Raw genomic sequence first — 13,964 nt, forward strand, 5'->3', positions numbered from 1 at the left:
AATAAGCAGAACATGAGAATTCATTAAATTGGAGAATCTTCTGGTTCTTTAATGGGTGTCCATGTGAATTCTTGATAATTTTTTGAAACATTGTAGAACCAGGATGTCCCAATCGGTCATGCCAAAGTATAAAATCATTTGAATCAGTAAACTTCAGATTTACTATTGCATTTGTTTCTACTGCATACATTATTGTGTAATACAAACCAGATAAGAAAGCGGGTAATCTTTCATATACATGTTTCTTACCCAACACCAATTTTGTAATGTAGAGATATTCAATATTCTCATCATATGTTTCAATGTGATATCCATTTCGACGAATATCTTTAAAACTTAGCAAATTTCTTTGAGACTTAGGAGAGAACAATGCATTGTCAATAACAAATTTTGTTCCTCCAAATAATGATATATTAGCTCTTCCGGAACCTTCAATAATATTTATAGTACCAGATATTGTATTAACATTACTTTCACCCATTTCTAAATAAGAAAAATATTTTTTCTTTCTAAATATAGAATGCGTCGTTGCACTATCAATAAGGCATAAATCTCCATTATTGAATCCAAAAGCCATGATATTCTTCATTAAAACAAAATAGATACATAATGAGAAACAACTAAAAGATTAGTAAAAGAAAACATAATTGCAAATGAACTAATTTATTTTAAAATATTTGATTAATTTAGACATTTCCATAAATATCTTCATTTCCAGTCAAATTGTCTATCCCTCCATCAGGATCTGTAAAGAAATCAGAAACATCCAAATGTGTTGTCATAGAAGGACCAACAATTGTATTATTGTCTTGAAAGACAACATTTGTCTCTATATCTTTTGTCTTGCCCTTTAAAGAGGCTTGGTAGAGATCAATAAAGTATTTTGGCGTACGACAAGTACGTGACCAATGTCCTTTCATGCCACATCTATAACATGAATTTTCTGATTTCTTTTCATCATTATCTTGTCCACTTTGAACCCTTTTACCATTGTCATTTGTCCACTTTTGATGGACATTATTGTTAACCCACTTCTGGTGAGTTGTTGTGTTTCTTTTATTATAACCATCATGATTTTCTTCAGATCGATCATTTCCATATCTACGACCATGACCACGGCCACGACCACGGCCACGACCACGACCATGATTAATTTTTTGTCTGTGCTGTCGTTTATCATTTTTACCAGTTATCTCATTCACTTCAGGGATTGGACTAGCACCAGTTGGACGAATCTCATGATTTTTCATCAAAAGCTCGTTATTTTGCTCAGCCACCAGAAGACATGTAATCAACTCAGAATATTTCTTAAAACCTTTCTCTCTATATTGCTGCTGTAGGAGCATGTTAGATGCATGAAAGGTAGAATATGTTTTTTCCAACATATCTTCATCAGTAATTTTTTCACCACATAATTTAAATTTTGAGCTAATTCTAAACATTGCTGAGTTATATTCACTTACAGATTTAAAATCTTGTAAACGTAAATGAATCCATTCATAACGAGCATTTGGAAGAATCACAGTTTTATAATGGCTATACCTTTCCTTCAAATTATTCCATAGCTCAAGTGGATTTTTAATTGTCAAATATTCAATTTTCAATGCTTCATGAAGATGGTGACGAATGAATATCATTGCTTTTGCACGATTTTGTAAAGATTCCTTATTTCCATCTTTTATGGTGTCTCCAAGACCCATAGCATCCAAATGAATCTCCGCATCCAAAATCCATGATAGATAATTTTTTCCCCGAAATGTCAAGAGCCACAAACTCTAACTTTGAAAGATTGGACATAGTAAGAATCTATTACAAAGAAAAACTAAATTATTAATAATAATTATCGTGCATCATATATATTTATTAATAAATGATAAAACATGATATAATCAAAAGATGATTTTGTAATACTTAACTGTAAAATATTGTAAAATTTTTAAAATGTTGCAAATCATACAAATAAGTAACTAACTAATAGTTAATTGGACAATAGCTAATAAATGATAAAGGAACTATAAATTTAATTTTTTGGCATGTGAATAATTTTGATTGAGAATATATATATATACATTTTTTTATATTACCTATAACTGATTTAAACGAAAAATAGAGCACTTCATGCTGATAACGTGTTATAAAATTATATAAGCAATTGCATATGAAAAGGAAATATTATTAACCTTTTCTCTTTTTCCTCTCTTTTTCTTACTTTTTGAAATGAACATATACATATGTATTTATAGGTCTACAATCATATTAAAACTCCTCATGAATTTATATAACTTAGGAGTTTAAAAGAAAATAGGGTATGTAGATGAGGGAGTTTATGAAGTCATTAGGGGTTATGGACATCCACATATTTTATTTTTCAACAGAAACATTCAATTTCAAAATTTTCCAATTTTCAATTTTCTACCTCTCCCTAGACTTATACTTTTTCTTCTCCCCCTTTGATCACATAAAAAATTGGGGTTGCAGGAAAAGTCTAAAGGTTGACACTTAGAAAATTATAAAAATCTATTTCAGTGATTTTCTGGAAAATAATTCTAAGTCAAGAAACATTTCTAAGTCAAAAATAATTTTCAAAGTATTCGTCATCAAAAATTAAAAACTTTCTAAGCTGAAAACTTTATGCAAGAAAAATTTAACACAATTTTTGAGAATATTAAAAAAATTTCTATGCATTTTTTTTAATTCTTATGATTTTATCAAAAAGTTTTAAATTTCTATTTTAATTTATCATAACTTTTTAAATCACAATTTTTCAAATTTAAGGTAACAAATATTAAACATACTAAAAAATTTATTCGATTTTTTAAAATGTCATTTTCTATTATTTTTTGATTTTGTACTTCACAAAAATATTTCAATAACATAAATTCTAACTTGATAAAAATTTTCGACAATATAATTTGTAAAAATTCTTTCGGCAATGTGTAAAATTCGTTTGAAGAATATTTTATAATTTGCAGGAATCTATTAATAGTAGATTTCTTAATCCGAAAAACTTTTTCGATGACTCAATTTCTAAATCGCAAAACTCTTTCAAGAAAGTAAATTGTAATTAAAAAAAATATTCGAAGAAAGTTTTTGACAATATTTCTAATTTGCATAATTCTTTCGAAAAAATGTTTTGTAATTCACAAATGTCTTTCGGCAAAATTTCTAACTTGCAAAATTCTTTTATCAAAATATTTTGTAATTTCCAAAATTCTTTCAAAATGATTGGTAAACCGAAACACTCTTTCGATAATTCAATTTTTAAATCGTAAAAATTTTCAAACAACTTTTCTATTGAATTAACCAGTTGTTCAGAGGGTAGAAGTCATACCTTACTTACCTCATCGGTCGTTGGTTCTCCCCCAGTTGAATTACTTTCTTCCGACGATTCTCCCCCTTCATCGATGCTCATTGAAGAAGGGCTTTCTGTGTCCTTGGGATGAACTTCGGTTGTTTCGCCAGTTTCTTCATTCTCGGACTATTCTGTCAGCGGCTTGGTGTCCATTGAGTTGTCGGCTTCCAAAGGTTCTTCGTAGAACTTCAAAAACTTCTCCTAAAGTTCTTTTGCGCTCACTACAAGAAAAAAGCCTTACAACAACGGTTTTTCACCGTTGTCGTAGCCCATTTCGGACTGTTGTTAAAGGCTGTGTTGTTAAAGGGGGTCCTCAAAGACAACGGTTTTTAACCGTTGTCTTTGAAGACAAAGACAACAGTTTTTACAACGGTGAAAAACTGTTGTCTTTTCCTTCAAAGACAACAGTTTTTCACCTTTGTCTTTGAGCGTCTACCTTTAATAACAGGGTCTTCAACAACAGTTTTAAACTATTTACGACAACAGTGAAAAATCGTTGTCTTTTTTTGATAAAAAATAAAAAAAAATATTAAAATTTATTATACAATTTTCTAGTATTATAAATCATTCAAAATACTAAATTTGTAAATAAAATTTAACATATAATTTTCTAACATTCGAAAATAATATTTACAACATTCCGAAGAAATTTCAAAAGCAGCCAACAAAATGACAACGACACTATTAAAACAAAGGTAGAATAACACAACATCCTAATCCTAGAAGAGTAACACAACATCCTAATCTTGATATCCAGTTTTGAAGAGTTGGATCTTTTGAACTACTTTTACCATGTACAACACTAGAAGAGTAACAAAACACTGCTTAATTCTCCTAATCCTTCATCTTCTTCATCCTTGCCATGTTTGCATCGTACTTGGATCGAAGTGGACCAAGTAGATAAAGAAAGAAGATAAACTAAATGCCTTCATCTTCTTCATCCTTGCTTCTTAATTCTCCTAATCCTTCATCTTCTTCATCCTTGCTTCTTAATTCTCCTAATCCTTCAAACTCCACCTGTAAGAAGAAGATAAAGAAATGTCACATGATCTAAACTAAATGCCTATGAATAATAAAAAAATCTGAAATCTCATAAAGTAGACTTAATTCATTAATAATGCATCATATTAAATGCCTCTCCATGACTAGCTTAATAGCATGTGCTATAGACATGTCTTCATTTGTTTCATACCTGAGTTTGTTAGCCTGTAAACGTTGAACAGTCATTTCACAAGAGAAATATTTCCAAGTTATCAACACTGCAGATATAAGGTTAATAAAGAACTTGCCTCTTCCAGAATGGTTTCAAACACCTTACCAACTTTTTCCACTAGATCTTGAGGCACTTGATGTCCATCACCATCAAAGAGTGCGTAGCTGAAAAATAGAAGTAAATTTGTCTCCATAAGATTATAGTCTCCATGATCAGTGCTATCTGTTAGTTATTCAGTTAACCATTACCTCTCCAAGTCATGATCATACAAGATAGAATTGTCACCAGAAGTTCGATAAATTGGTAGACCAAGTCTTCCAATCCAAGATGCCAATGGATTCTCGTTGCAGACACCATGCAACCTGAAGTGTCCAAATTAAAACTTCTAGTCACTGAAATTTTGAAGGCTGGCCACAATCCTCTTCAGAAGGAATGAAAACAAAAACACAAAAAAAAGAAGCATACCAGGCTGCTCCCATGTCAACAGGAAAACCAAATGAGTAGTTAGTGTGAACTCGACCACCAATTCTATCCCGAGATTCTAAAAGCACAACCTAAGGAATAAAAAATAAACTTCCATGTGATACAAATTTACCCAGCCACTTCACACACTGCATTCATATCAGAACTTAGAATCTAATATGTAAAGGCAACTGAAAAAACTGTTAATTTATATCGACATAACACCTGAAAAGCTGCATTTTTCAGTGCATGAGCAGCTGCAATCCCTGCAAATCCACCACCAATGACAATGGCAGAAGGAGAGTGAGATTGTCTTGCTTCAGTCTTCTGATAGAATGATGCTGCAAGAAAATTTAAGTCAATATATATATAGATATATATGTTGATGTGAAGCAGTAAAATTCAAACTAGAATATATTTTAACACCATGAAAAAAAAACATAATTAATAATAAATCCAACACAAGAACAAGCAACATATTCTGTCGTGTTGTATATATATTTACCAAATGCAGTTTCCTTCCACATGGTTGAACTCTAAAAATAATTCAGAAAGTACCCCAATAATAAGACTGACAACAGAAAACACCCCAAACATAAAAATTTAGTTTTATTTGCAATTATGACAGATAATCATGTAACTAGCTTCAGTATTCCCACAAAAAAAAGATATGTAACATAACAATATACTGATACAAAGAAAACTAAAGGGATGACCATTAAAGGAAAGAATACCTTAAATAAAATGAATTCAGAAAGCTCCCATAGGCTATGGATTAATCCTTTAAGTTTACTTTGATCATGAGCTAAAACATTGCAGTGAATAGATTTAAATCGAAGTAGGTAAAATTCCCATTTTGGCAGTCTGTATACCTCACGAAACCCATCTGCAATTTCACACTAGAGGTTGAAATCGAGCTCTTAAAAATCTTTAAACTTGATATACCGAAAGATGGAATAGAGCAGGAGGCTATACTCACCAGAAAAATCCAAATTGATGCTAGAAATCATTGAAAAAGGGATGAGTAGATTCAAAACTCTACTAAGCTTGAACACCAACATCTCACGACTGGAAGCCCTAAGAATCGACCTGAAATTAGTCAAAAAATTGAAGATTTTGTGACTAAAAATTTACGCAGAAATAGGTCACAAAAAGGACTCTATTTGGGCAGAAACAAGCATAAAAAATATGAAAGGAACAAAACCCCTCAAATGATTTGAAAATGAGGGAGGCGGGGAGGCGAAGGGTGTCAGTGACAGTGGCGAGTACGCGGAGAAGAAGTTTGTCCAAGAGCAGCAGAGATCTCTTCCTCCATCGCAGGTTCGTTTTCATTAGGGTTTATGTTTGATCACTGAGTCGCATGTTGAAGAGTGCATGATAGAGAGGCCTTTTAGTTGAGGCGGCAGCGATGCATATGGCAGAAGCGAACCTGAGGCCCATCTAGGATGGAAGGCAGTGGAGCATCTAGGGTTTTCGACGAGAAGATGCAGGAGGAAGAAGTAGAGGACACTTACTGTTAGTGGATTTCATGTCGGAGGTCTTGCCGGTGAGGACGTCCTTAATGGACTCGTGGACTGCTGCTGCTCCTGCGCGACTCCGGTGAGCGAGAGATTGTGAGAAAAGATAAAAGAGGGACGGATTGAGAAGATAAAAGGGTGGAATGCGGCGGCAAAAAACTTTCGGGGAGAGGGAAAGAAAAAAAGCGGGGCAAAAATTGGCGAAGGGGAAAAACGGTGAAGGAAAAAAAACACTAGTATTCAACATCACTTAATAGACAATGGCTTTTAAAAACTGTTGTCGTAATCCAAAAAAAAGCGCACATAGACAACAGTTTTCAAAAATTATTGTTGTAGCATTTAAAAACCGTTGTTGTAGTCTTAAAAAACACAAATAGACAACGGTTTTTAAAAACCGTTGTCGTAGGCCAAAAAAATTGCTAAAAGACAACGGTTTTGGTTAAAACCGTTGTTAAAAGGCAAAAAGACAACGGTTTGGTATAAAACCGTTGTCGTTTGAGTGTTGTTGAATGACGTTTTTCTTGTAGTGGCTTTTGTATTCTCCGACTTTGTTGATATCTTCATTTGGTATTACGGTTAGAATGTGAAATTCTGCCCGACCGTTTGCCATTGACTTGTCACGTTGCTTCTTGTTCCAGAGGCGTATGTCGAGTTCTTCTCCATTCGCGTTCTTCGGTTCTTCATAACCAAATTTTATTATTGAAAAAATACCAGAATTAGAGTTTAGATATACCTCTATTTGTTGCTTCCATAAAGAAAACTCCCCCTTGAATGCTAGTGGGTAGTCACTAGCTCCGGCCATTGTTTTGTTGCTTCAGACGGCGGTTAGTCCTTCTGAGGCGTCTCAGCTCTGATACCACTTGTAGGACCGTTGCGGCCGACCAGAAGGGGGTTGTTAAATAGTCCTGTAAAAAATAAAACGGAACAACCCTTTCTCAAACTCTTTAAGCTAACACTTGCATAAATAATAAGCAGAAAGTAAATAAAACATTAAAAAGACGAGACACAAGTATTTACTTGGTTACAACCTATGTGGTTGTTAATCCAAGGAAGATAAAGCCCACTATCAATCTCCTTCAGGCGGAGAAGCCGCTTACAACGTTAACGCGCAGAAACAAAAGCTTAACTACAACTCTAAACCACACATGCGTTGGAATTACAAGTAATGAGTTCGTTCAAAAGCTTATGGACCAAGGCTATATTTATAGCCTTGGTCGGGGCGCCTGGAAGGGTTCTGGGTGCCCTGGGGGGGATAAACATTATCCCCCAACGATCAGATTGAGTCAAATCTCGATTCTGGTCAAAAGTAGGGTCCGGACGCCCGGAAGCATTCCGGGCGCCCCGGACAGCTTCGGGCGCCCTGGACAGCTTCGGGCACCCCAGACAGCTTCGGGCGCCCGGAATGGTTCCGGGCGCCCCGGAGAAAAAAGTCAACAGTAGTTTACTTTTTGTTCGGAACCTCTTCTCTGGTTCAGTCCCGCCTCGGTCAGGTCTTCTGCTCCGGATCCACTCGCTTGGGTGATCTCTGCCATCCGGAATAGGGCTCACCGGAACCCAACTTCCGGTCTTCTCGAGCAGGCTTCCGCTCCGGCTCCTCGTCCCTCGAAATCATCGCATGATTCCTTCTAGTCCGCCAGCGTACTAGTCCGCAGTCTTCGTCCCTCGGTCGCACCGAGTCCGTCGGCTCTCTCCCGTGCCGACCTTCTCGCTAGTTGCGTCTCTTGCTCCCCGAGCAATCTTCCGCTCCGGCTTCTCGTCCCTCGGAACCAGCGCTCTTCCTTCTCGTCCACCGGGGTACTCTTCCGCGGCACCTCGTTCCTCAGACGCACCGAGCCCATCGGCTCTCTTCCCGTTCCGTCATTCTCGCTAGCCGCGTCTTCCGCTCGAGTACATATGCTCCTAAGCTCCTACACACTTAGACACAAGGTTAGAAACACACAAGACCTAACTTAACTTATTGATCACACCAAAACAACCTTGGGGTTCCAACACTTTCCACTTGTCTAACCGCAGCTAGGACTTTCCACCTTCCTAGTATCAAATAGGGCTTTCCTTTGCCTAAGATCGTATCACTTAGAACTTTCTTGCAAACTCAGTCATACTTGTTAGATCACAAGATAGCTTAACTTTGAATCCCTTTGTCATAATCAAAATGCAGGTTCGATCATTTGGTGCTCCCTACACCAACACACATACCTTCCATGGATGTTAGCTCCTACTTCAACTTTTTATTCTTTAAAGTGTTCAACATAATTTGATCTACAAGGACAAGAAGAGTTAGTAAGTGACATGGAAATATAGAGTGGGATGATATTCGGACCTAGCCAAGCTAGTAGAGTAGCACCTCATTCTCCACTTGTTGATTAATATCGAACTTCAAGTCGCACAGGGACTCAGTCGTCTCTAAGTACACCCCTTGCAATTTGTACACTCTTAGTTGTGGTTAAGCTGACAAATTGTCTCACTAAGCATTTGACAACATATATGGATTAGGGGGTTTGACAAAAAGAAGCGACCCTTCCACCCCTTGTGTAAGGTGGGGTATTCACCGAGGAAGTTACATCCTAACAGGACTATGAAGTAGAAGACCTCGAGTTCTCTATGTTGAGGGTAAAAAAATAATGAAAAATTACAGGGCCGCGAGTAACTTATTACAACTGGCAAACAATGATGACACTACAGATTGGGCAATAAGAATTAGGGGCAAACTAGGACAAATAAATTTGGAAGTAGGTGGCCAAGTCTTGCAGAAAAGATAGAATGGAAAACCTAAAGTCCCTCATTAATTAGCTGCAAAAGATAGTGATATAACTGGGAGTTGGCTCGTGTGGTCGATGCTCCGACACCGAGATGTGGATCCTATGATCAGTTGGGATGCTAAAATGTAGCCGGAGTTGTGGTTCTACACCTCTCATATAAATGATCCGCTAGGCCGCATACTAGAAATATGATGGGTCGTCAGCGGCCATGGACTCAAAGAAGAGAAGACACAAGTACAAAAAGAGAAGACGCAAGGACAAGAACATAAGATGCAAGGATGATAAACTTATTGAATTAATCACCGAAAGTAGAGACAAAGAGGGAAACGAAGATGCTTGAATAGACAAAAGTGAATGAAGGTGGAGAGTTTTCTGAAAGCCTAATATACTTTGGTGGCTACACAGTAGAGCTATCGCATTGGCCCATCAAGTCATTGGATGGCAAGAAAAGTATGACAAGATCTCATCATAAGCCTTCAAATGTTTTGCTCGAACAGTCGCGATCATGACATAATATCTCACTATTAAAAGCACAGTAGTGACAAGTTACAAAGCGACGCATAAATTTCCTTGATAATTCAAACACAATCGTCAGATGTGAAGACCAAATAGCCGATAACTCATCACCACCGTCGGATCTAAGGTTGCGTCAGCAGCAACATCGTCGCATGCTTTCACAATTAATAAGGTAAGGTGCTCTTGCGGCTTGGGGCGAATACCGCATGTCATCCATTATTGCGATGGAATAGTGCACCAATCATATGGGTGATACATGATCTTGTGTATCACGTGTATTAAATTTGAAGCATTTCTCCACAACTACCAAGACTCGTCTAGTTATCCCATTGAAAGACTGACACCTCAGCTCAACATTTTGTAAAGGAAAGCTTAGTAGGTTGATGACAACTCAGCACAATACAATTAATTGAAATATGCCTCCTTCGACTAGACTTGAAGGGGAGGCTTGTAATAAGTAAAATGCTGCAACTCTCACGTGTCCCAAGGGTCAAAAGTCATGCTTAGCTGCCAGTCAAAGTCTAGTTGAGTTAAACATGAAAGGGCATTTCAAGACAGAGTGTCTAAAACTGAAAATCGCCAAGAAGCAAAAGAGGAAAAAGGCACTGCAAGCAACATGCGGTGAATCCTCGACGGAAGAGTCGGATGAAGAAGAACAAGCCTAAGAGAGCCTTCTTGCACTACTAGTATGGTAACATGTAATCAACTTCGAGTCCAAGACCGAAACCGTAGATGAGTCTGAGTTTAAAGCCGAGTTCGAAAGAATCCACGAATCCATTTCCGTTTCCGAAGAGCCAAACACCACCGTAAGTCCAGTTTTAGTTAAGAAAATATATAGTTTAAATTCATATTTAACTCGTAAGTTAGCCAAATCCAATATCTGGGTCAAGCCACTCCTAAAGGAAGTAAAAGTCCTAAAGAAAGAAACTAACCCAAGTACTTTGGCTAAGCAAGTTCAAAGTGGAACTTCAACTCAAGTCCAACAACTTGAGGAAGAAAGTCCATCTTGAAAACTCAAATCAAAGAACTTAAGGATTCATTGGAACAATTCACTATGGGTTCCAAGAATCTTGGCATGATTCTCGAAAAAAAAGAGCCGTAAACAATCAATTCGGAATAGGATACAAAGTTAATGTACGATTTAAATCTTGTCAATTGTAAACTTAAATAGAAACTAGGTCCAAGTATGAGTACCTAAAATAAGCTTGATTAATCAAGATGTACCAAACTAATATTGTATCCCCAAAGATTAAATTCACTACCTAGATAGACTATATCGAGGTTATGATCTAGTGGGAACCAATTGAAAGACTATTTTTAAATTTAGATAAACTTGATTAATTGCTTGATTGATTGCTTGTATGCACGATTAATTTAATTTCTTCTTAATTTAGAATGATTAGATAAGGACTTGAGCTTGATTGAGACTTGCTCAATCTAGTACCAGTGTGGGGTAAGATGATAATACATTAGGGAAGTTTGGTCTAGGAGTCAAGTAGAGTAAGGCGTACCATATTTGGTTTACTTAGCTAATTGGAACTAAGCGAAGCTACCTCCCCACATCCTCGACTAGTTAGACTAAGGTTTTTAATAGGAAAATTGAATATACAATTTTTTAAAGAGGCTTTATCTAGAAGTGGATATTGTTCTGATACTCAAGAAGGCGCCTACGCCTCGCCACAACCTAGAAGTAAATTTTTGAAATGTGTATTTAATTGACCGAAGTTTGGACTCAACCAATATTGAATTTTCAAAGATCAAATTCACTAACTAGGTAGACCATATCGAGGTTATGATCTAGGGGGAGCTAATAGAAAGTCTATTTTTAAATTTAGATAAATTTAATTGATTGATTACTATTTTGGCTAGTACTAAAACAGAAACTAAACTTGTTGCTTTGTGATGTCATTTTGAAGGAAACTCGGCATGAATACGAATAGAGGCAAGTTTTGTGAGGCTTGCAATTTGATGTCATTTCCATTAAACGGCAAGTATAATTCTTAAATGAATTTTTAATCCACGGTTATGTCTAACACATGTGTGTCCTTGTGGTTGCGTGTGATATTTGTTGTAATAATTTAGAAATTTATTTCTCTTCTGCTATATGTTTTCGGAAAGCATGCATGTTTTACATGTGAAGAGATTCACACGATCAACCACCACATTAGCTGCAATTTTAGAGAGAAGGAAAAGAAAAAGATTTTTGGGAGCAATTTCTAGAGGAAAAAAAGGAGAAAAATCAAGAGGTTGGATTTAAGACCTTCCGGATTTATATGTTGAGGTGTGATATGAATACATTGTTGAGTTCTGTGTTTTTTTTTAATTCAAAATATTTTTTTTTTTTTTTTGTTGTTGTTTTGGTAATGCATATGTGTATGCATTTAGTCCCACATTACTAAGCTAAGAAGATTGGAAAACCTTATATATGGAGTCCGTCCATCCTTGCTTAGTAAATTTAAGGAGACCTACACGCATGCGCGGGCCGAGCCCAAATCAGGTGGTTTCGGGGGTTCGAGCCGTAAATCCATAAACCTGGCGCGATAATCGCGTGGAGGGGGGTGCAAATCCCCAGCTCGTGGGCCTCACGCTTTGGTTAGCTGGTGAAGCAGTGCTTCAGAGTGAATAAATGTTGCGCCTCTATTCGTGGTTCGCGCACTCTCAAGCAGTCTGCTTTCTCCTCCTGTGCTCTCAGTGTGTGTGTGCGCTGCCTTCTTTTCCGAAAGTTTTCCTTGTCCTGAGGCTTGGTGTTCCGCGATCTGATCAGGTTGGGTCCGGAGTGCACCTACGGATGACGCGAGTGGTTGTCAGATCTTGGGAGAATTTTACCGGAGAGCACAGTCGGCACCCGACGCTTCAACCGGAGGATAACAATTTCTAGATCTTTTATTTACCTGTTTATTACATGCTTGCTAATTTAATGCAAAAATATTACTGTGTTAGTGCTCTCAAGCAACAACAAACATAACAGTTAAGGTTAACAAATAGATAACTTGAATATGAAATAAATCAAGTTTAAAACACTAGGAATTGTTGCACTGAGAGATTAAACTGATAACCTTTGTCTTAGCAAATATATTAAAGCACCAAGCCTTGTAATTAGTTCAAATATGCCAAAACAAAGTACGTAGAAGATTGACTAGGACTCAGACATGCTTGTGATGCACTAAGTTGGGATGGTTGTTTTAATATGCAACCTTTTTTCCGTGGGTGAAGAGGTTTGGACAGTTCCTCCAAGACAACTATAGGTGAGGATGGCTGAGTACTGACTCTAAACTTAAGTTCTGAATTCACTTCTTCTAACACATTTCTGTTAGTAGCATGCCGATGCTTACTAAGAGATACTCTCCATATTCTATTCTCTACCAAACAATTATAATATTTTGAATCTAGATATTAACAATGTAAATCAGCTAGATGATCATGAGTCAGGAATACTGGACAAAATCAAACTATTTCGGTCATTTCTTTTTGGATTAATATTCATTTTCTCTTTGGATTCCACAAAGGAATTAAACAACATCCCAAATCAAAGAAGGATTCGGCATATATCGTCGATTCCTTCTCTCTGATTTATTTAAAAAGAAGCTATCCATTAATTCTTGATCATGAGATCCAGCAGCAACAGTGGCCATTTGTGCATCTACTAGGAGCCTTCAAACCAACATCAGCGCACGCAACGATGCAATCATTGACTGAGTTGCAAAAACTTTCGTCGAAGCAAACATCGGGGCCTACAAATTTCACGTACATGCAAACTCAACATGAATTGATTAAACAATATCCACCTTGTTTAGAAACTAATTTGAATGTGTGCGCTACGTACCGGCAATATCAGATTTGGCGACCGCGGGGGAGGAGAGAAGAAGGGCGACGATGAGGAGGAGGAAACAGTGCTTGGAACCCATTCCCTTTTGTGTGCCTTGAGAACTTGTTCGTTAGAATATTTAGGAGACCTGTGGGTAAGCAATCTTAAACAGAATTTTCCATTTTTTTTTTTTGTCTTTAAGAATCTTCCAATTTGGATTTTCATTTTTTATAAATAAAATTTAATAGAAAAGAGCATTGAACCGGGTTATATTATTTTTTTTCTTATATATATATATATATAATATGGATTTTAATTTTTTATATATATAATTTAATAT

The 13,964-nt window shown here is 36.5% G+C and overlaps 2 protein-coding genes across 2 annotated transcripts; both read right to left on the reverse strand.

Moving 5' to 3' along the window:
- Window positions 1-686: 686 nt before the first annotated feature.
- On the reverse strand, window positions 687-1,700 carry LOC121982683. The gene has a single exon (XM_042535800.1). The coding sequence runs from the start codon at window positions 1,698-1,700 to the stop codon at window positions 687-689; it is 1,014 nt and encodes a 337-aa protein (XP_042391734.1).
- A 2,623-nt stretch (window positions 1,701-4,323) lies between these two features.
- LOC121982689 (polyamine oxidase 3-like) lies at window positions 4,324-13,724 on the reverse strand. The gene is made up of 8 exons (XM_042535802.1): window positions 13,643-13,724; window positions 13,443-13,550; window positions 5,253-5,368; window positions 5,031-5,119; window positions 4,814-4,927; window positions 4,642-4,729; window positions 4,545-4,558; window positions 4,324-4,369 (listed from the first exon to the last, which is right to left on the reverse strand). The coding sequence occupies exons 1-8, from the start codon at window positions 13,722-13,724 to the stop codon at window positions 4,351-4,353; spliced, it is 630 nt and encodes a 209-aa protein (XP_042391736.1). The 3' UTR covers window positions 4,324-4,350.
- Between the last annotated feature and the right edge of the window lie 240 nt (window positions 13,725-13,964).

This window comes from Zingiber officinale, chromosome 5A (assembly GCF_018446385.1).
Source record: "Zingiber officinale cultivar Zhangliang chromosome 5A, Zo_v1.1, whole genome shotgun sequence".
Classification (NCBI taxonomy): domain Eukaryota; kingdom Viridiplantae; phylum Streptophyta; class Magnoliopsida; order Zingiberales; family Zingiberaceae; genus Zingiber; species Zingiber officinale.

Bases quoted from the DNA above. Each gene is read 5' to 3' on its own strand.
- LOC121982683 (XM_042535800.1), bottom strand. From the start codon at position 1,700: ATGGGTCTTGGAGACACCATAAAAGATGGAAATAAGGAATCTTTACAA.
- LOC121982689 (XM_042535802.1), bottom strand. From the start codon at position 13,724: ATGGGTTCCAAGCACTGTTTCCTCCTCCTCATCGTCGCCCTTCTTCTC. The intron at 5,369-13,442 runs GTTGCTGCTGGA...ATTTTCTTGCAG, and splicing joins TAGATGCACAAATGGCCACT to CATCATTCTATCAGAAGACT. The intron at 4,730-4,813 runs GTAATGGTTAAC...TCTATTTTTCAG, and splicing joins TATGATCATGACTTGGAGAG to CTACGCACTCTTTGATGGTG.